This window comes from Chelonoidis abingdonii, chromosome 1, assembly GCF_003597395.2.
Source record: "Chelonoidis abingdonii isolate Lonesome George chromosome 1, CheloAbing_2.0, whole genome shotgun sequence".
Classification (NCBI taxonomy): domain Eukaryota; kingdom Metazoa; phylum Chordata; order Testudines; family Testudinidae; genus Chelonoidis; species Chelonoidis abingdonii.
This window is the reverse complement of record NC_133769.1, coordinates 343,311,015-343,334,679: the sequence shown is the minus strand read 5'-3', so window position 1 is coordinate 343,334,679 and position 23,665 is coordinate 343,311,015. Positions and strand designations below refer to the sequence as shown.

Genomic DNA, 23,665 nt, shown 5'->3' with positions numbered 1-23,665 from the left:
GAAAGGAGTCCACACGGTTGAACTCTGTGTTACGAGAAGGAGTAAATAACACTCCTATATTTACTGCCATTTACTGTCTCCACACCAATCATGATTTTATAGACCTCTATCATATCCCTCCTTAGTCATCTTTCTTCCAGCTGAAAAGTCCAAATCTTATTAATTCCTCTCATATGGAAGCTGTTCCACACCTCCTAATCATTTATGCTCTTTTCTGAACCTTTTCCAATCCAGTGTATCTTTTTTGAGATTGGTGACCACATCCTAACACAGATTCAAGATGTGGGCATACATGGATTTATATAGCAGCAATATGATATCTTTCTGTCTCATCATCTAGTCCCTTCTTAATGATGGCCAAGAATCTGTTAGCTTATTTTTGACTGCACTGCACACTGAGTGAATGTTTTCAGAGAAAACTATCACAATGACTCCAAGATCTCTTTCTGAGTGGAACAACCTAATATTAGACCCCTCCATTTTTAATGTATAGTTGGTATTATGTTTCAAATGTGCATTACTTTGCATTATCAACAACTGCATTTCATCTGTGATTTTGTTACGCCAGTCACCCAGTTTTGTGGGATCCCTTTGTAACTCTCTCACAATCTGCTTAGATTTAAGTATCTTGAGTAGTTTTTGTATTAATCTGCGAATGTTGCCACCTCACTGTTTACCCCTTTTTCCAGATCATCTATGAATATGTTGAATAGGACTGGTCCCAGTGCAGACCCCTGGGGGCCACCACTATTTACCTCTCTCCTTCTGAAAACTGACAATTTATTTCTACCCATGTTTCCTATCTTTTAACCAGTTACCAATCCATGAGAGAACCTTCTCTCTTATCCCATGACAGCTTACTTTGCTTGAGAGTCTTTGGTGAGGGACCTTGTCAAAGGCTTTCTGTATTTTTTCATATTTTCAAAACAATGTATTTTCCACTATCCTGGTTCTCAGAAATATCTAAAGTGTTTTAGCTGAAAGTTTAAAAAAAAATCAGCTCAAACTATTAAAGTTTGGCAAAGTTACAAACAGTTGAAAACAGGATCTTATAATGGGAAGTATCTGGTGACCTTAATAAAGACATTGGTATGAGCACTGCCTGTGATAATCATCTTGACTCCTTTACATCTTTGACATGATTTCAGAAGTGTCCTTTTCCAGACAATTACTGAACTAATTTTTCCCATTTTCTCCCAAGATGGCTACGAAATGGAACTGAAATTGATATTGAAAGTGATTATCGCTACAGTTTGATAGAAGGAAGTTTTATCATCAGCAATCCCAATGAAGCAAAGGATTCTGGGCAATATCAATGTTTAACCACCAACGTGTTTGGAAGTATTTTGAGCAGAGAGGCCACCCTTCAGTTTGCATGTGAGTAACAGTATTTTAACATGGATTCAACTATTACATTGCTTAATAAGGTTCTGTACTGTACTTTTAAAATGCCCTATAGAAATAGTATTATTATGTGCAGACTTTATTATTCCAGGCAAAATGGGAGGGTTAGAAATAAACTACCTTGTTTATGAGAGAGAGTGCGCTGTTACTTGTGTAACTTTTAAGAGACTGAGACTAGCCAGAGGAATCTTGTAAAAACCACAGTTGCTGTAAAATTTAATTTTCAATTTCTACATTCTCCAGTGATATTTTTCATGTAATGCTAATTTTCTGATGACATAATTCATTTTATCATATAGTGCTTTGTGTGTACATGACCTAAATTCATTTTATCCATCACTATAGCTTTGTGTACACACACCTACACTCAGCTATAAGAGACTGTGATAAAATGAATTATGTTAATGTCAGAAAATTGGAATTAAATAAATCATTAAATAAATGTAAAATTCATTAATGAATGTAAAAATAGAAAATTAAATGGTCCAGCATCTAAGATAATAAATATGTTGTCTGCAGTTTATAGATAGATAGATCTTTGTCACTACATGTCTATTTATATCTATAAAATATATAAATAGATATATCCATTTCATGATTCAGAGTAACATTCTATATAGATTGTTAAGAAAATATTCATGTTTAATTACTCCAGCTTTCTCATGAGCAACTAGTTGCCATTGAGGAAATGCACATTTTTTCATGGATTCAGGTATCCTCCCTCCAGCAGTGGCTTATCCTTGTTGCTTTTCAGGAAGGCAAACATCCATTCTATGACATATCAAGCTATGTTATGCAAGGATTTAGTAAGAAATGGGGATGCAGTAAGAGAGCTGGGCAAATAACTGATATTTTTATTTGCTGGCACGTATGGAAAATAAAAAAAAAAATTGGTTCAATCCAAACCAAATCTGAAAATTGTAAAAATTTCAGCATATCTAAAAAATCAGTTTCAGGCATTTTCAAAAGGTGAGATTCGTGACACAAGAAGCGGCAACAGCAAGCAGCTGCAGCTCCCTTACAGTGTTTAGACCAACGGTTACTGCATTCACCTAGGATATAAAGAGACCTGGGTGAAATTCTCCCCTCTGCCTAATGGGAAGAAGGAATTTGAACTTGCATCTGACCACTTGGTTATAAAATATTCTCGTGTAGGCTGTCTCAGTCTCTGTGTCTGCAGCTGTTCTACTTCATATAAATAATTGAATAAGCATTAGAACCGAACTTAAACTTGGGTTTTTGTCCCCCCGGTTGGATGCCCTAATCTCCAGTCTATATTCATTGGACCAGGAAAAGAAAGTGAGAATGAGAATGACAATTCATTGTCATGCACAGTCACTCATAATGACAATGGATCGTCATTAGGCCAGGGAAAGAGAGTGAGAATGATTCTATAGGCTGGTGGTTAGGGCACTCACCTAGGAGGTGGGAGTTCCAAGTTCAAGTACTTACTTCAATGACTAATTAGACAAAGTGGAATAGCATCAATAGGGGAGACTCAGGGCTTGTCTACACTATCAAGTTTTGTTGACAAAACATATATCTACACCCACAAGTCAAGAAAACAAAAATCACCAAAGGGTGTTCACACTTGCTCCCTCTGTTGACAGATCATGTCCACGCTGGGGACACCATCATTGACAGGGTGAGCAATGCACCATGGGTATGCATCCCACAGTGCAGTGCTGTGGGAAGGAAGAGCTGATCACTGCGCATCTTGGGATTCTCACCAAATTCTTCCACAGCCCCCTCAGCTGTGGAGAGCAGCATCATGAGTAGCTCTGTGAGCTGTCCGTGCTGAGGAATGGCAAAGCAGCACAGCAGTCTGTCCCCCTACACCTGCAGCAGCAGTCTGCCTGCTGCTGTGTTCCTAGTCCAGAGCAGAACAGGAGCAGGGCCACTGCAACCATTTAGGTGACCTAGGCGGTCGCCTAGAGTGCTAAGATTTGGGGAGCGGCAATTTCTTCGGCAGCAACTGCAGCGGCTGGATCTTCGGCCGCCCTGATCGCTGCCAGCATTTAGGTGGAGGGAACTGGGGCAGGGGAGCGCGGGGAGGGCCTCCTGCAGCAAGTAAGGGGAGGGGTGCGGCACACGCAGGGGAACTCCCCGCCCCAGCTCACCCCTGCCCCGCCTCCTCCCTGAGCACACCATGGCTGCTTCACTTCTCCCACCTCCCAGGCTTGCGGCGCCTAAGCTGATTAGTGCCGCCAGCCTAGGAGGCAGGAGAAGTGAAGCAGCGACGGCATGCTCTGGGTGGAGGCGGAACAGGGGTGAGCTGGGGTGGGGTGGGTGCCTCAGGGCGGATGGTGGGGAGTTACCCCAGGGGGGAGGATGCCTCAGGGCCAGGGGGGGCGCAAGGTGGAAGTTTCACCTAGGGTGCGAAACATCCTTGCACCGGCCCTGAACAGGAGCATACTAATTATTTGCTCTTTGTTTGTTCCCCAAAGGGAGCAGCACACGCATACTTCCCAGAGTTTTGAAAGGGGACGAGCGCATGCCTGCAGGGCAGCAGAGATCAAAACACTGGGCAAAGCAATCAGGGCAGGCATTGTGCGATACTGGCGAAAGCCAGTTCTGTCAACAAAACAATCAGCAGTGTCTACACTGGCTATTTGTCGACATTAAAGGGAGGGGAAAAGAAATGTCTCTCATAGGGGTGGAAGTTTTTTGTCACCAAAACTGGGTGGTTTTTGTGACAAAAGTCCCATTGTAGTGTGAACGCTCTTGCTGTTTTGTCGCCAAAAGGCAGTTTTTGGCGACATGAGGTTTTAAATTAGTTAAATTGCATGGCTGCAGTTGTTATTACTAAATTCCTTAATAAAGTGGTGGAACTGTGTGTGTGTGAGGGTAGGGAAATATATATTTTACAGGTGGATTTCCACCAATTGTGCCACTGTTCAAATTCTATATTGAAATGTATAAGACTACAAAAGTACAAAATATATTCTCCATATTACAGAACAGCGTATTTACACTTAAAATGTTACAGTGATCTCATCAGGCATTTCTGGAACTCAGTCCTGAGTTCCATGCTGAGAACATACTGCTGGGTCTCACCTTGTATATAACAAAGCTATTGTAAAAATGATTTCTTGGCTATGAAACATTACGACATAAATGTGGGTTGTTTCAGGGCACTGAAACACAGTGTTTTGAGTCTCCACAAAAATTCCTAAAATGTAGGTCAGCTGACCCTATTTGAAATGAGAAGCTACTGAATCAGGGAATGGGGCCAGAGTTACAGAAGGCAGTATAGAATTTAAGTGTCTGATAGTTGCAACATACTCAGGATCCAATATACCTTTGTAAGGCTACAGTAAAGTAAAATTTGTTCTCTTTTGACTAATTCTGACTGAATTATTCACCCTCTCCACTTAGAACATATGAGGAGGGTTTTGTATTTGAAATTTTTGATCAGCATTCACATTTGCACTTGCAGATTGTAGGCATTTTCTAATCATTATTTTAAATGGTTAGCTTTGGACTGGCAGCAGAGCTTGCTCCAGCATAGGTTAATAGTAGAATCCTAGCTGACGAGGTCAGAGGTGAAGGTTGGCAAGGCTGCAGATCTCATAGAAGGGAAGGAGGATGTTGGAAGCAAATAGAGCGCCATAAAAGAAGATGCAGAATGGTGAATCATTGAAGGAAACAAAAAGAATGTAAAGTAACCAAACTGAAGTGTGCCGGGGTCGGAGGGGGAAGCAAGAGAGGAGAAAGCAGAAAGGAACAGAATTTCCAATTGCATCTATGTAAAGTGTTAATCTTTTAATAGTTTGGGAGCAGCTCTGAAACAAACAGCAATTCTAGTTATGATGTGCGGTCTAATATCTTATTCTCCCTCCTGCACTATGCTCCTTCACATCTAACCACTCTCTCCACATGAGTTGCCGTTGCCCACTTTGGCTTTGTTTCTCCTTCTAGGCCATCCCCTACAACTAGAACTTGTTTCCTGTCCTGGTGACCATGCTTCTGCCTTCTCTTGATATAAGCACACCACTTCCAAGAGGCCTGTCAACCCTAAGCCCCATAACAGTGACATGTTGGTTTTGTTCATAAGAAAATTAGCAAACCATTCTCCCTCCCACTTAGAACAAAAACAACAGTCTCTCTCAGTTTATAATTGTGTGTGTGTGTGTGTGTGTATACCTATATCTATTTGTCTACTTGGACTGTAGTATCTTTGAGGGCAGGGTCTATAACTTCCCTTTGTACAGTACCAAGCACACTGTTGCACTCAATAAATAATAATTAATGGCTATCAGTCTTAAATATATCTTAATTCACACAGTTTTTAACTCTTTGAAGTGTGTGTCTAGAATAGAATCACAGAAGTGTAGGACTGGAAGGGACCTCAACAGATCATCTAGTCCAGTCCCCTGAACTCAAGGCAGGATTAAGCAATACTTAATACTTCTGTCACATTTCTAATTCTTAATACTTCTATCACATTTTAATATAGTCCAGACTGACAACTATTCTCCCATAATGCAGTGATTTTTAATAATATGTAGAAATTCACTATATAAAATGGTGTCACTATACTGTATTAACTTGTTATCATGCTGATGAGAGTTTTGAATTGATAATGTGACATCTCCAACTTCTCACATATCCTGCTGAGTTTAAACTCTGAAAGCTTGTAGTAATCTATCAAAAGTTTATATTCTGTGTGTCAGTTAGAAATTTGTGTCAGTAAATCAAAAAGAAAATGAATCAAGAATAAAGTCTTCTCATGATGTTTCCAGCTTCAAAACATCTTTATATGCCAATCTTGCAAAATTGACAGTTCATAGCTAAATCAGAACACACTGCTTTCCAGGGTATTCAGTTGATTTAGATCTGAATATTCAGCTAGTCTTCCTTGCAGCAGTAGTTTAAAAGTTAGAATAATTTCATCATGGACTATTGGGGAATTACAATATATAGTATTAGTAATGTTAGTGCCCAGTAGTTCCACTATAGCTAACAATAATCAGCAGTTGCATTAGGAAACCTGAATTCCAGGGGTTATAACTTGAAATGTGATTCATAGATGCTTTTTTGTGCTCTTTGCACCACAGTGTAAAGAATGCCTTTAGTGTTTAAAACAAAATGATGCAGATAGTTAATCCCTAGTGCCTTAAAAAAATCTTCTACAGCATAATCAGAGCCTTTGTGAAACAATTTCATGGGCTTTCCACATGTAGATATCCTGAGTAAAATCTCTGTATCTCAGTGCTATTTGAGATTTCTCTTGCATTTAAATGCATTAACTTGTTGATTACATAGTTGGGATATATAATTAAATACCATATAATGCAATTTGGTTTTATGTACAAGAGTGTCATTCATTCACAAGGGATTCCAAAGCACTACACTGGTAATGAAGGTTTAAAATCAAAAGACTGGATTAATATAATCTTTAGGAAATCTATAATTTAATTGGATCCAATGTTGACTCATGGTATTATAGTCCATCAAGCACAAAGATCCCAGTTATTTAAAGACAACTTGATTTACAGCAGGCTATCATCTTCAGAGCAGTTTAATAATACTGAGCCAGGCTGTACATCTTCAAACAAATCTCTCCCCATGGCAGTATAAAGATCCTAGAGAGCACCAGTGCCAAAACAAACCCTTGAAAATACCACATGTGGCCACAGTTCAGAATGATTAATCAGGGCCAGGTAGGTTACCTGTTCCTGATCACCAAGGCTCAGAGATCTTACGACCACCATAAGCTTATCTTATCTATTGATACACATGGATTGTTCAAGACTCTCAATACTCTGGCTGTGCCTAAAACTGGAAGCCATGATACAGGCCACTGCTGTGTGAATGTTCAAGTTGTTGAACTGAAACTTAGTTTTCTAAGATCTTGACTAAACATACAGGTGTAGCTGAAGATCACTTTGCAGTTTCCAAACTCAGTCTAGTTGAGGTAGGTTTCTATGGAAAGAGGCTTCATTAGAAGATAGGATCACTTCTCATAGTTATGTTTGATAAGATTGGCAACAAAGTATTCAAAAAGAATTTTGGCAAGATAGGACATAGCCTGTAGTTAATGAGTGTCATAAACAGATAGCTAAGGGTTAATGTTTCTTTTACCTGTAAAGGGTTAACAAAGGGAACCAAACACCTGACCAGTAGACCATCAGAAACAAGATTTTTCAATCTGAAGGGAGAAGGTTTGGTTGAGATCAATGTGTCTTTGTTCTCTCTCTGTTGCCCTCTACTCTCGAAGGGCGATCACCTATCTCCAGGCTTTCTAAATACTTCTGTTTCCAAGTTGTAAGTCTACACACAGCGTGAAAGACACATCCGGCCCTCTATATTGTTTTTCTTTTTATATTTAATGGGTGCGTAAGTTGGCTGGACATCGCTTTTACACTTCGTCATCTCTTTTTTGGCATAAGGCTGTTTATTCATTCTTTCTTCTTACACGCCCACATACCCTGTATATTGTCACTGATTCAGAGACCATTTTTAGGTCTTTTTCTTATATATAAATGCGTTCTCTTTAGTTAAAACTTGTCTGGATTTTTTCCTAGTTGGGCTCAAGAGATTCGAGTCTGCAGCTCCCCAGGGAATTGGGGAGGAATTAAAACAGGGTGATCTTCCCAGGTTCATCCTTGGAGAAAGGAACGAGGAGACAAAGGGGAGGTGTTATTTCCCCTTTGTTGTGGGACTCAAGGCATCTGCGTTCTTGGGGTCCCCAGGAAGGTTTGGGAGACAGAGTGACAGGCACTGAATTCCTCGGCTCGGTGCACGCGCTATCTCCAGATCTAAGTGTATGGTAAGCTGTGGAGCTTTTATGTCTAGATTCATTTTCTGAACTCTAAGGTTCAGATCTGAGTAGGAAAGCTATGACAATGAGTCAAACCCCAGCAATTTGACCATAATGATCTGAAAGCTGGTCTAAAACCACCAGGACTACCAAGATGTTTGAGGCATGAGATCTGGAGTTTGCATAGTGTCATTCACTTCCTCTTGTTTCCCCCAAACCATGTGCTCTAGAAACCTAGAAATCGATCACACCTTACAGGGAGATTTAAAGAAATAAGGTCATGTAATTGCTTGAAGTGCACGGTCTGCATCATTTTGGCAAATAGTTAACTTTTTGAAGCTTGTAGCTAACTAGACTTGCTCTTTCAGTTCAGTAGAACAATGATGCACAGCTCCAAAAAGGCAGCATAGACAGTTTAAAGGAATCTTTCAAGCAGCAGTGCAGAAAAAAAGCACATGCTGTACCATACACATGAAAAACATAGAGAAAGCTAACAAAACTGAAGGGTTCATATGTTACAATAGCCTCCATGATACAATTATGAACAACCAAGTTATGCACAAGTTACTTTGGTCATTATTATGTGGCTCAGCAACAATGAGACATTACAAGCACCATGATGTCACCTCCCTCTACATGCATAGTTAAACCACAGTCCTCTCTGAAATGAAAAATTGGACTCTGAAAAACCTATTTGGTATCTTCAAAGATGGAGTACTTGAGAAGTGTGTGCTAATAGGTATAGAGATATAAACAACTACTATACCCAGGGATATTTTTATATAGTTGATTGGAAAGTGGCAAGCCCTTTAATTTGCAGCTACTGAACTATTCAGATCCTTAACACAATTGCAAATATTTCTATAGCCCCAAACAAAGACGCACAAGTGTCATGATCTTGACCTCCCCTTTCTCTTTCTGTTGCAGTAGATACAGTACCTAAGAGAAATCTCATGCCCAGAGCTGTGCTAGCATCATCATTTATGTTGGTTTAAGAAAGCAAACAAAAAAGGCAAAATAATATCAAGCTTTATTAGAAATAAAGGAGAAAAACATTGTGCCGAATAATAAATATTTGCCAGAATTTAAACTTTATCTGCAAGCTTTTAATATAGGAACAGCTGTGTCATCTGTCACTTTACAAACCTGAAAGCTCTATAAACCTGCATTTCAGGAGGGGGTGCTGGGCATGGGCTTTGGGATGGAGTTTGGGTGCAGAAGGCAGGCTTGGGGCAGGAGGTTGGAGTGCAAGAAAGGCTTTAAGATGCCAGATCCGGGTGGAGCTCTCCTCAGGCAGCTCCCCGCAAGCAGCAACCTGCCTCTGCTGTTCCTAGGAGGAGGAATGGCCACTTAGGCTAAGTGCGTTGCCCCTACCTGCCTCAAGTGCTGGCTCCGCAGCTCCTATTGGCTGGGAACTGCGGTCAATGGGAGTTGTGGGGGCGATGCCTGCAGGTAGAGGCAGCGTGCAGAGCCACCAGGCCTTGCCTCTGCCTAGGAGCATTGACCTCGGCCAATGGGAGCTGCAGGGGCGGCACCTGCAGGCTGAGGCAGCACACAGACCCACCTGGCCACGCCTATCTGGACATGTTGCCCGATTGCAGGGAACCATCTAAGGTGAGCACCACCCAGATCCAGCACCGCAAAACCCAACCTGCACCCCAGCCCAAGCTCCCTCCCGCATGCAAACTCCCTCTCAGAGCTCATGCCCTGCATTCCATCCTGTGCCCCAGCCCTCAGCCATGAGCCCTCTTCTGCACCCAAACTCTCTCCCTCTTAGTTAATCAGAATTTTTTACTTACCAGTATCCCCCATATTCCCAACATGCCGGATTACAAAGCTTTTACTGTATACTGTTGTGAAGCGAAAAGAACAAAAACAACAAAGGGAAGAAAATATGCACAAAACCAGAAAAATCAAAATTTTGAACAAAAATAATTGTAAACTAAAGTCACAGATCATATGTTGATTAGTGGTGTGCTGTAATGGAACAAAAAATAAATCTGTCAGTTTGTCTCGCTTTTAAATGTCAGCTTATACACATCTCAACCCATCAACGTTTACACAGCAGATGTCATTAATTGCCAGTGGCCTGATTATAACATTATAGTTTAAGAATATCAAAGAATATTTATTGAATTTTCTTGCACAGTTATTAAAATTCCTGAAATTTGCTGTACTGAATGTGCCTAGCTCAATGCAAAAATCATCCTAGGCTTGGCACAGCTTTACAATTTCTTAATTCAATGGAGCTATTTCAAATTTCCATGGTGGAGCAGGTTATGATTTGAATCTGTGTTTCACAATGTGCAGAAAAATCTTGTATGCCAAAGGAGGACACAAGGCCTCTGCTTTCAGAAAACGCTGTGCAGTCTGCTACTGTGGCAGATGTTGTGAGCACAAACCCAGGGCTGGCCTTACCATGAGGCGAACTGAGGCGGCCGCTTCAAGTGCCAGACTGGAAGCCGGAGGTGCCACTAGGACCCAGAGTGTAGAAAATTGTATCTGCTGCTGGTGCATATGTATTCTCTCTGCTCTAGATGCAGAGAGATGGTGGAGTGCTATGCTGGAGGAAGGAGGGCACAAGAAACATAACAGGCAGGCAGGAGAAAAGGTGAGAGGGAATAACAGAAAGCAGCAGGAGCTACAGGGAGAGAGAGGAGGAGCCCCCTCTTATGTATCTCTCTCTAGCACCTCCAGGAGCCTGGATTGATTAACACCAGCTTCTCAGGGAGCTTCCTGTTTCCTGTTGCTTCCCTGAACCCACTTGAGGAGACCAGGCAGTCAGCTGAAGTAGCAGGAGCCAGTAGGCCCTTAAGATGCTGATATCTTCTCTCACTCAGGTCCTGTGACCAGCCTGCTTATTTGTCCCCTTCAAATGAGTGTTGAGAGCCACTATAGCTGGCACAGAACAGCAGTCATCAGTGAAAGAAGAAAATGCCCCTCTGGGGCAGCATTCAGAAAAAGGAAGAAAGCAAAGGAAGCTTTTCTATCTAAGCAGGAAGGAGCTTTCATGAGATACACAGACACAAATGTTCACAGTGAGCCTTCCGGCCCCGGTGAGGAGATGCCCGATCTTCCAGTTAGTCAGAGTGCAGGTGACCTGGCGGGTACTGCAGCATCCATATACTGCAGCATCCAAATCTCCATCTCAAATGGATGTAACCATGTTCATTCCTGAAGAAAAGTGTAGATCAGAGAAGACTGTGGTGGAGGCGCAAGAAACAGCTGCTGCTGAGTTTAGTTCCTTAAGTCTAGATGATCCAGGACTGTGGACCCACTTGAGCAGTAGCCTGAGGGACTTCCTTGTACTGCATGGACCACAGCAAGTGAAAAACTTCATGTTTCCCAAAGACAATGAAAATAGAAGTTTCCATCCAACACATTACTGGCATGAAATCCCCAACGGTGACAAAGTGGAAAGGCCATGGTTTATGCACTCAAAAACACAGAATGCTGCATAATGTTTTTGTTGCAAACTCTTCCAGTCTAATGTTCCAGCCACACTGGGTTCTGCAGGAACAAAGGACTGCAAAAATCTGGCTAGAAATCTGGCATGTCATGAGAAGGCAGCAAATCACCAGAGAGCATTTCATAGGTAGAAAAAAATTTAGATGAGACTAAGGTTAAAGGCCACCATAGATGATCAGCATCAAGAGAAGATTACATCAAAGTCTCTTTACTGGTAAAATGTTCTGAAAAGGCTCATTGCCATTGTGAGAATGCTTGCTCCCCCAAACAATTGAAACTTCCTTAAAACTGTGGAGCTGATGGCTGAGTTTGATGCTGTACTCCAGGATCATCTAAAAAGAGTCACCACCCAAGAAATGTACGCACACCACTACCTTGGAAAAACAATTCCAAAGGAGATCATACAGTTACTGGCAACAAAAGTCAAACAGAAGATTGTGGCAGATGTGAAGTCAGCAAGATATTACTCTGTTATTCTGCACTGTACACCTGACATCAGCCATACAGAACAAATGACTTTAATGGTGCCTTTTGTAACAACAACAGAAACTAGTGAAAATGTCCCTGCAATGGTGACTGTCAGAGAGCATTTTCTAGAATTTATTGACATTGATGATACTACAGGAGCTGGTATGACACAGATCCAAGAGTAAAACCCTCGAGCTTTTTTTGTCCCATGCTGTTCTCATTCATTGAACTTGGTGGTCAGTGATGCAGCTTCTAGTGAGGCTGCTGAATTTTTTAATGTAATTCAAAGCATCTATGTATTTTTCTCTGCATCAACTCATTGATAGCAAATTTTGAAGCAGCATCTGGGAACATCCTCTCTGACACTGAAACCATTGAGTGCCACATGATGGGAAAGTCAAGTGGAGGCAATAAATCCTATCAAAACCAAATTGGGAAGATAGATGATGCTATAGTTGCCATTATGGAGGATAATGCTATGACAGGAACTGTTTGTGGGAGAGCAGTGGCAGAGGGAAACGGAATCACCAGAAACATACATAACTACAAATTTCTGTGTGGCTTAGTGTTGTGGCATGCCATACTGTTTGAAATAAATGTTGTAAGCAAGGGACTTCAAGGTGTTGACCTTGATATATCTGGAGCAATGAAATAACTGGACGAAGCAAACTCATACCTACTGTCTTACTGGTCAGATGAGGGATTTCAGAATGTTCTGAAGAGTGCACAGAAGTTGGCACAAGAATCTCACACTGAAGCTATTTTCCCACCCATTCAAGAATATAGGAGTCACTGAAGAAAAGACATTTTGATTACGAGGCACGGGATAATCCCATAAGAGACCCCAAACAACAATTCAAAGTTGAATTTTTTAACCAGGTGATGGATTATGCAATACAGTCAGTTGAAGAATGTTTCATGCAGCTCAGGGAACACAGCAGTATATTTGGGATGTTGTATGATATTCCAAAACTCCTCACTATACCTGAAGAAGACCTACACCAGTAATGTAGGGCACTAGAGACATGATGACATGTGTGATATTGATGCGAGTGATTTAGGTGATGAACTGAAAGTCCTTTCAAGATACATTTCAGCAGGAGCAACTCAAAGGCTGTTCTGGAATATATGTGCACAAATAAGATGACCACTGTCTTTCCAAATGTTTTTGTTGCTCTGCACATGCTTTTAACACCTCCTGTAACAGTTCCCAGTGAAGAATGCAGCTTCTCCAAGCTGAAGTTAAAAAAAAAAAAACACATCTGCTCTCCATAATGACACAGGAGAAGTTGATCGGCCTTGCAGCCATCTCAATAGAGCATGAGCTGGCCCAGGCTGTGGACCTTCAGGAAGCAGTTCAAATCTTTGCAACCAAGAATGCACTGAAAGCATCACTTTGATTATTTAAACAGATAAAAATGCCAGTGTTTACTATGCAGACAAGAAAAGTTACATTTACTGTTCAGGCATTTGACAGTTAAGTGTTACTTAAAATGTAAGTTCTCCATTATTGGGGTAGGTAGCAGAGCTGTACCATGAGAGGAGTAGAACAGGAAGAAGGCAGAATTGAGACCTTTCGAAGTTTTGGCCCAAGCGAAGGGGTATGGGGGCATCATTTGAGCTCCCTGCCTCAGGTGCCAAAATATTGTGGGCCAGCCCTGCACAAACCTAAACTTTGATGAACAGCTAGTAGTTGTAATGAAGTGGTTTTTTCTATAAAAGCACTTTGGGAGGAGGAACTTAATAATAATCTGTAAAATATTTATGATATAACTTTATATAGTATAAATCTATTCCAGTAGAGTAGAATTTACAATACTAATCTGATTCCCTTGACTTCTGCTGACTTATGTGGATGCAAATTCATAACGTAATTGAGGATTTACAAATAAAATGTTAACAATAATTCTGAACACAAAGCTTTGCTTGCCTGTCTGCTCTTGTTATTGCTACATCAATTCAAATGTAAGTTATCTTTGATGTTACTGGAACTTGTTATGGAACTGACAAAATGCAAAGAATGTTTCCAAATGAATGCCACTCTTAATGTACAGCAGCCACTTGTCCTTGCCCAGGCTTTGGAATGGGTATAAGTTTTGCTTATAACAAAAGATATATTTTTGCTGACTTTCCCACCCATAGAATCAGGGGCCGACTAAGGTTTTCAGGGGCCCTGGGCCAGAGCAAGTGGGGGGCCCTTCCCCACCCCATCTGCCTGTGGCCCTGACCCCATTCTGCCTCTTCTACTTGCACCTGCGGAGGGCCCTGAGAAAGCTTGGAGAAGCTCTGACCCTGCACCTTGGCCCCAGGGCTGCAGCTGGGAGTGAGAGCTCTCCCAGTCCCTCAGCCACAGTGGGAATCAGGGTATTTTGGCTTCCTCTGCCACTCTCTATGCTTCTGCAGAGGACCAGGGTCGGGGCACTGAGGCTTCTCCCACCCCACCCACCTGCGCTTCTGCTGGAGAATGGATCAAGCACGGAGGCTTCCACTGCCACCCCATGGCTTCTGTCAGGGATAATGGTAGGCACTGAGGAGGGGCTTTCCCTGCTGCCCCGCGGCTTCTGCTGGGTATCGGGTTGGGTCAGAGACCACAGAGGAGTCTTCCCCCATCCCACAACTTCAGGGATGAGGGTAGGGGCTGCTGGGGAAGGAGGGGTTCCCCCATCCTGCAGTTGCTGCCACAGAGTGGGGTCAGGAGCTGCTGGGGGACGATTCCCCCACCCAGTACTGCTGCACAGAGTGGGGTTGGGGCATGGTGGATTTTTTCCGGGCTCCCCACAGTTGTCTGGGACCTCTGGGAATGGACCCAGTGGCTAATCTGCAATTGTATAGAATTTATCTTTACTCTAAGGCCATAAAACAAAATTTCCTTTTTTCTTCATAGCGTATTTAGTTTTTTGCAGGCCTATCTTGTCTGGAGTATTTGAAACTTTGTCCCCAAAAAATAAAAAAAAATGTGGGAGAGAAGCCTTCTTACAGGTCCTTAAGTCAACTCATAATTGCAGTTTTACTCTGCTGATTTTCACTGCCTTTTTTGTATTTCATCTAAAAAAATCTATTTTCTCAGTTCAGCTACAGAAAAATATTGATTAGAGATAATTCATACTTCCTTTTTCAACTGATGAACCACCATGACTGTCTGCTGATATTCAGAATAAGAAGTCAGCAATGACACACATAAATGAATTAATAATTTATTGGTAGACAGCCTGCTTCCTGCATACTACAACATAGTATACTTGTGACAGTTCATCAGAGTTCACCATCTCCTAAGAACTGAGTTTAACAAGCCATATTTTCTTTCTTGTCATGAAAATACGAACTTTTGGACATCTGATCGGATTTATCCTATTTTTTCTTAACAAAAAATATTGTTAAACAGTTTATTTCATTACATCTGCCTAGATATGAAAAAAAAATCTTGAGTTAATTCCAAGTTTAACATAATAAAATGATTAGTCACATTGCAACCCAGATGTTCCCTTCTAAACACCAACCTGCCAGCATTATTATAAAATATTAATTATAATAAAAGATGTAGCTATATAAGCATAAGCTAAAGTGAGGAAAGAAGCCAGAAAGCAATTAGTCACATTTTCCTTTTGAGAAACTTCCCTGATGATCCTGTAATACACTGAGTTATATATTTTTCTCTGAAACCTACATCTACAGCAGCATTAGACACATTACTCACAGTTAGTAAGAGCTAGAGATATAATAGAAATTTACAACATGGAACACATTCAATGTTTTTTCTGCTTTTAGTCTATATTTTAAAAGATACGTGCTTAGGATGCACCAGTGAAAGAAGTCCACAGGGGCACAAACAGGTAGTTGCACAGTTAATTACTAGTTTGTATGTGCAAATACTATTTGTGCAATTTTCGCTTGATCTTGCAAAATACCTAGCATTCTGATCCTGATCCAGAAAAGCACTTAATTTAAAAAACGTGACTAATCCCATTGAACTTGATGGGAAGATCAACATTAAAGTTAAGTATGTGCTTAGGTGCTTTGTTGGAATGAGGTGAGACTGCTCAGCAGTTTGTAGAACTGAGGCCTTTTTTCTTTGCTTGTAAGTGTGCAAATTCTGTGGGCACAACTTTGGTGCCTGTATTTGAAAATGTTTCCCCTTTTTATCATGGTAACCAGCAGAGAATGTCCATATGGATTTCGCATCGTAATGTCATTATGACAGAAATATAGTAGGATTGATTAACCCGCCTCTGCACCCCTCAGTTATGACCATTTTTTTTCTTTGTGAGGAAAAATAAATATATAACCTGGAAGGACAAATGTCTTACATTAAAAATGGTGGCTTGCCTTCATAATAACTTCATTCTCCTGTCACCAAGCAGTCAGGCCCAACAAACAGAGCCTCTCAAAAGGTAAACCCTTTACTGTGTTGGGAAAATGTGCGCGTGCACGTGTGCCATCTATAAGTCCATTTGGGCTTTGAAAGTGTGGTAATTCCATACTCAAGTAATTATGCAGTTAGTAAGAGTTTTTAGTAGGACTACTACTGTGTAAAAAATGAATAGTATTTTTTTAAAGGAGCATAGGAAAATACATGCTACGCATATCTGCTCATTAATTTTGCTTTTAGACTGAGTCCATTCCCAACCATTCCTGAGTTTGTTTTTTTCAATTGTATATCTTTGGAGCAGACATCTAAAATAGGCTAGATTGTGCTTTAGGCACAGCCCTCGCTGACTGGTGACACATAGGGGCACACTGCTCCAGGCAAAATACCAGGATGCATTGTGCTTCAGAGACATCCCTGAGGCAGAATTCCGGTGTTCCTTTCTTTCCCTAGGAGGGGAAGCAGATTAATTTGCAACATCCTTTACATTTCCCCTGATGTGTCCAGCCGCCTGTCTTATGGTAATGGCTTAATGGAGCCATGGCTTTACCTAATCCTGTCCTATTTGTTCCTGGTGGGAGCATTTCAGGTACAGCTGAGAACCAGTACCCAAGGAGCTGTAAAGGAGCTCTGCAAGGACGGGTGCCCATCCTCACTCTCCTGCATGTCTGTATCAGGACAAGGGATAATATAGCCTTAATAAAATACAGCAGAATTAAGATAGGGTCTGTGAATTATGAGCAAAAATACAGAGCTAAAATAGTTAAGGTAGATCTCTGATTCTGGTGGTTTAGGTTACTAGCCAAATACTTTGGTGTGGTTTTTGGATGCAGTTCAGTGAGCCCTGATGCCTCATTTATAACCGTGTTGAAGTTACATTGTACACAGGGATAAATTCAACCTTATTGATCCTTATGCAGCAGATACTGAAACAGTTCTGCTTACTTGAAAATGTTCAAACGGAAATGCAGTGTATCAGTCCTATCAAGTTCTATTGTTGCCACATATTTTTTGATCCCAACAAACTATTGTCAGCAAATTTGCTTTAGCACTGCTCAATCTTCTGATAACATATTTGTAACAGTACAATTTATACTTTCTGTTCTGTAAAAGCACTAATAGGAAGCAGCTATTTAGCACAGACACGAGCAGCTATTTAGGGCAGACTCAATTTGATTGGCAGACACAATTTGAATCTTAATTTCAGCAGTCATATCTACTTACTTCTCACTTTTGCATCTCATGTTTTAGTGTGAGACTGGCAGGAATTCTATCTAATCTGCCTATAATATGTTGTAACTATCTTTTCTAATCTAACCTAAGTGGTTTCTATGACACCTAGAACCATGGCATTTAAGTACCGATGACAACATTTTAGGTAGCACTAATGGAGGATATTTTCAAAGGTTCTAAGAGGAGTTCAGTGTAAAGATCCATTGAGTCTTAATGAAGTTGGATGTCTACCTGCCTTTGAAAATCACTCCCGTATTGTTTAGAGGAAATGCCTTTATGTGATACCAGACATTAGTTTTAACTATTTCTTCTTGTTTAATCTTTTTGTCCCTTTTTATTATTTTCTTACTCTCCTTTTAGTCCTCGTCTTCTCTGTGGGAGAGATGCTGTTAATGTGACACGGCTATAATCCAAACACGTGTCTTGCATTTTGATGTGAACATAATCACATTGTGATTCTGTTTGATTTCTTCTGGTAAAGAATTACTCAGTCAGAATTCTCCAAACAGCATAGTGGCCCCAGTGCTTGAGCGCCTTATTCTGAGCAACTCCAGGCTTACTCCAGCAACACACCACTTTCGTAGTGGGTTATGGATGCTGAGTTGGTTTACAGGAGACTCAAGTCTAAACCCATTGAAGCTGATAATGATTAGGACAAGTTCTCAAATTCTGTCACATAGGAGTGCACTCGTGTGCATGTTGCAGCTTCCAGTTCCTCAGCCTACTCTAAAACCTTCCCAGGTAGTTGCAATTTGACCCTAGTCAACAAGGTAACATCCCACTGGAATAACACTTTTGCTGCTGGTTCATGTTCTGTTCTTGCCAGACCCGGTTGCTTGCTCTTTAGCCAGGTGTCATGTCACTATGAGAGAGTGTCACACTTCTTTTTGAAACGTCCTCTTTCTTTAGGTCTGATCCTGCACACACTCACTTGTATAAAGCCAGTAGAAGGCTGATTGGCACTATGCCCTGTGGTAAGAGTGTGCCACATCATGATATTAATGGGCTTTCTGAGGTCTGTTCACAAAGATATAGGTAAGACTAACTGCTGATACAAAAGGAACTATATTTCAGAACAACATTGCACTCTTTTGGCATTAAATGCATCTATTTGGAAGTTTCTTCATCAAATTATGCCATAAAATGATGAGGGTGTACTTATGCTATAGTTATTGACCCAAATGGTAACTTTTTAAATTTGTAAAAATATTAAAAGATCAGAGGTAATATTTGGCATAAATCACAGAAACAAATAATTAACTTATCTCTTTGTCCTTCAAACAAAAATAGACTCCTAACAAAAATTCCCATCTCCATATTCTGATGCCATATCTCCTGAGTATTGGGGGTGGGGTAGGGAGTGGATCTGATCTTTACCAAATATTTAATAGCAGTTATGTCATAAATTACTAAAATTTCACTTGTTTTTGCAAAGTATGCCACCGAACATTTACTAATGTACAGTGGCATATTGTAAACAATTAAAGCTACATTACATTTGCCAAAATAAATTAACAAAGGTACAGTCTGTGATTTTTGATTTTTATGCTTTTCATTTAACTATTAATTCACAAAATTAAGATATGATCAGCAGGTATCCCTAATCTTATTGGAAACTAATGAGATTTGGCACTGATGATAGGGGTCCTAGAGGAACCTAACAGTAGGCAGATTCCATTGTAAATAATGGTCAATATTAATTTGTTTTCTCATTATTACAGAAGGATACGTTTTTGAAACAGCAGATCAGAAAAATATTGTTGAAAGTGAAAATATCTGTAGATTTTTTTTAAATCTGTCTGGGAGAGCGGGGACGAAGTCACTTTTCCACTTTCATAAGCAACTGTCTGCTCAAGCTGCTCACCATTAGATATCCCAGGTGCCATCTAGAGAAAATAATTTTGATAAAGAAGATTTTGTCTGTGGGAGTGGGGCAGGGAGGGTGTAGAGGAGAGGTGAGGGGAAAAGAGGGTGAAATGACCATGAGTCTTATAAAAAATATTCACACCTCACATAAAATGAGTGTGATGAAATCATCATCTTGTTTACATTTCATAGGATTTGTGCTCACCATGTAAAGTACCATTTTCCCATGATCACCCTGTTATAGAATCATAGAATTGTAGTACTGGAAAAGACCTCAAGAGATCATCTGGTCCAGTGTCCTGCACTCAAGGCAGGACTAAGTGTTCTCTGAACCAGGGATTGGCAGCCTTTGGCACATGGCCTGCCAGGGTAAGCCCTCTGGCAGGCTGGGCTGGTTTGTTTACCTGCCACGTCCACAGGTTTGGCTGATTGCAGCTCCCACTGGCTCCAGGCCAATGGGGGCTGTGGGAAGTGGCGCAGGCCAAGGGATGTGCTGGACGCCACTTCTCGCAGCCCCCGTTGGCCTGGAGTGGTAAACCGTGGCCAATGAGAGCTGTGATCGGCCAAACCTGCAGATGTGGCAGGTAAACAAACCATCCTGTCCCATCAGGGGATTTACCCTGGTGGACTGCGGGCCTAAGGTTGCTGATCCCTGATGTAAACCATCGCTGACAGATGTTTGTCTAACCTGCTCTTAAAAATCTCAAATGATGGAGATTCTACAACCTCCCTGGGCAATTTACTCCAGTGCTTAACTACCCTGACAGTTAGAAATGTCCAGCCTAACCTGCCCTTGCTACAATTTATGCCGTTGCTTCTTGTCTTACCCTCAGAGGTTAAGGAGAAAGATTTTTCTCCCTCCTCCTTGTAACAATCTTTTATGTACATGAAAACTGTTATCATGTCTCCTCTCAGTCTTTTCTCTTCTCCAGACTAAACAAACCCATTTTTTTCAAACTTCCCTCATGAGTCATGTTTTCTAGACCTTTAATTATTACTGCAGACTATTTCTTCAGTTTGTCCAGATCATTTTGAATTTGAATCCTACTCTCTAAAGCACTTCCAACCTCTCCCAGCTTGGTATCGTCTCCATACTTTATAAGAGTACTCTCTAGGCCATTGTTTAAATCACTGATGAAGATACTGAACAGAACCAGATCCAGAACTGATCCCTGTGGAACTCCAGTTGATATGCCCTTCCAGCTTGACTGTGAATCTATGAACAGTTTTCCAACCAATTATGCATCCACCTTATAATAGCTCAGAGGTCGGCAATCTTTCAGAAGTGGTGTGCCGAGTCTTATTTATTCATTCTAATTTAAGGTTTCGCATGCCAGTAATACATTTTAATGTTTTTAGATGAGTCTCTTTCTCTAAGTCTATAATATATAACTAAATTATTGCTGTATGTAAAGTAAATAAGGTTTTTAAAATGTTTAAGAAGATTCATTTAAAATTAAATTAAAATGCAGAGCCTGCCCTGGACTGGTGGCCAGGACCCGGCAGTGTGAGTGCCACTGAAAATCAGCTTGCGTGCCGCCTTTGGCACGCGTGCCATAGGTTGCCTACTCCTGCTAACATTTACAAATTATTATTGCAGCCACAGATACAAAGATCTGATTCCATAAACTGTCAGAGGGCCTATTTTCTACTGGTTTCACAGAGAGTCCCTCAAGTGTGCGTATTATCCTTGGTACAGTACTGATGCTGATTGCTTATTGCTTATAGAACTACTATAAGCAGTAGGATGCATTTTTTTGGGTCTATTAAATAAAGATATGCACCATGTTCCCTCTGACATGTCTTGTAGGACCTAAGCTCAGCCACTGTCCAAAACTAAGGCCTGGTCTACACTACACAGTTAGGTCAATGTAAGCAGGACCAGAGCAGTGTGAGTGCCACTGAAAATCAGCTCGCATGCCACCTCTGGCACACGTGCCATAGATCGCCTGCCCCTGTAGTAGCTCTATATGAGTTGTTTTCCCCTACTTTGTTTATGAAAAGGTCATGTGAGACAGTATCAAAAGCCTCACTAAAGCCAAGATATACCACGTCTACTGCTTCCCAGAAGTCAGATTTTTACAGCATAGGTGGTTTAAAAGAGGCAGAACTTCCTTGTGGGACCTTTTGGGAAGTGTTTTAGCTAAAAAAAATTTCAGAAACTTTAATTAGGTTCTAGCCTAATCAAGCATGAAAATACATGTAACTGCAAAGATGATTTTAGAATGTTGTAAAAATGTTAATGTGGAAACCACCTACCCCCTAGCCAGGCAACCTTAATTAGAAAACAACACTGTAATGCACAAATATTTGACATGCTGTATCTAATATGGCAAACACAAAGACCCATCAAATATAGATATATCTATATTTCAAAATAAAATTCACTCCATGCCTGGGCAGACTAAGTACCTTGTGCTCCAAGTCAGTTAGCCCTCATAAGAAAAAGAGGCCTAAATGAGAAACATCCGTACTACGTTCTGCAAGAAGTGATACTGGTAATTCAGTAACTTTCACTCCTCCCACCGAATTAGTATTGAACCCGTGCCCTAGCTTTCCATGACATTCTATGATGGTCGGAGTGCTAGTATCAGTATCCTGGACAAAGGTCAGCTTGGAAAATTAGTGGTTGCCATTTAAGTCATCATCATTTGTGAACACTTACTACATTGTGGTAGCTGAGCTACCTCATTATTTATCTTTCTATACTTAGAAAATAAATTCACAATGATAGCCCACATAATATTGTGTGGTAATTGCTGGTCAGGTTAAATTTTTAAAGCTGACCTCTGTACAATCAGCTGACCTAAATTACACTTTTAATTTCATTGTGATACCGTATTCTTCACTTCCTGTCCTACATTGTTCTGTCCTTTTAATACAGCTCCTGCATTTCTGTATAAATGGAAGGTGGCTGTTATCTGTCTAGAATGGAAAAATGCAGAAATCAAAACTAATGATAATTGCTCAGTCTGTGGGGCAGCAAATCTTGTTAAACAAATTTTAATAACTTCTGTTCTTTTGTTCCTTATTATATAAGGTCTGGAATAAATATATTGTACTATCATGATATTGAGGGACAGCAGCCCTTCTATTTTTATGATATTAAGAGATTTTAACATCTTATTAAAATAACTAAATCACAAGGATATTTGTGTTTCATTAAATACAAACAGAAACTAGCAAATTTTAATAGAATGCTGAAAGGATATAAAAAAATACTGAATATTTCAAATCCTGATCAGATTAGTAGTAACTAAAAATGATTTCCATTTAAAAGTGTTCAGCACCTGGCGTGAAATGGGTAGCAGTCTAAGTCCACTTCCCAGTGGACAGAAATGCACAGCACAAAACTTACCACCATAAACAGCATCGTTTTTACCCACGTCATCATAGAGGCCAGTGGCTAAATGGTAGATCCCATAGAGTACTTAAGCTGCTTTTGAAATCAATCGTGCTATTAGATGGCATCCAGAATGCTCAGATCTTTGCAGGATTGAGCATTAGATGAGTAAGAAGGAAAAGTAGTCAGAAACTGGAATTTCCATTCCATGAGAAATTCTGATATTTCAAATTCATTTTTCATTCTGAATCACAATGAAAAGCCACAATATTGAAAAATTTTGATTCAGGACCATCAGTTTGTTTCATTTTGATAATGTACGCAATGCTTTTTTTGCCTCTGTCTTCACAAACAAGGTCAGATCCCAGACTGCTGCACTGAGCAGCACAGTATGGGGAGAAGATGACCAGCCCTCTGTGAAGAAGGAAGTGGTTTGGGACTATTTAGAAAAACTGGATGAGCACAAGTCCATGGGGCCGGATGCGCTGCATCCGAGAGTGCTAAAGGAGTTGGCGGATGTGAATGCAGAGCCATTGGCCATTATCTGAATTTTCATGGCGAACGGGGGAGGTCCGGATAACTGGAAAAGGCTACTGTAATGCCCATCTTTAAAAAAGGGAAGGAGGAGGATCTGGGGAACTACAGGCCAGTCAGCCTAACTTCAGTCCCTGGAAAAATCATGGAGCAGGTCCTCAAGGAATCAATTCTGAAGCTCTTAGAGGAGAGGAAAGTGATCAGGAATAGTCAGCATGGA

The 23,665-nt window shown here is 40.8% G+C and overlaps 1 protein-coding gene and 1 long non-coding RNA gene across 2 annotated transcripts in view; one reads left to right on the top strand and one right to left on the bottom strand.

Moving 5' to 3' along the window:
- The window catches only part of LOC142046123 (uncharacterized), a 771,893-nt gene that overhangs the window by 239,246 nt on the left and 508,982 nt on the right, over positions 1–23,665 (bottom strand). The window lies entirely within an intron of this gene.
- The window catches only part of CNTN5 (contactin 5), a 1,078,547-nt gene that overhangs the window by 675,160 nt on the left and 379,722 nt on the right, over positions 1–23,665 (top strand). The window contains exon 6 of the mRNA XM_075061721.1: positions 1,202–1,377. Coding sequence (XP_074917822.1) covers positions 1,202–1,377 — 176 coding nt within the window. The remainder of the gene's footprint in view (positions 1–1,201; positions 1,378–23,665) is intronic.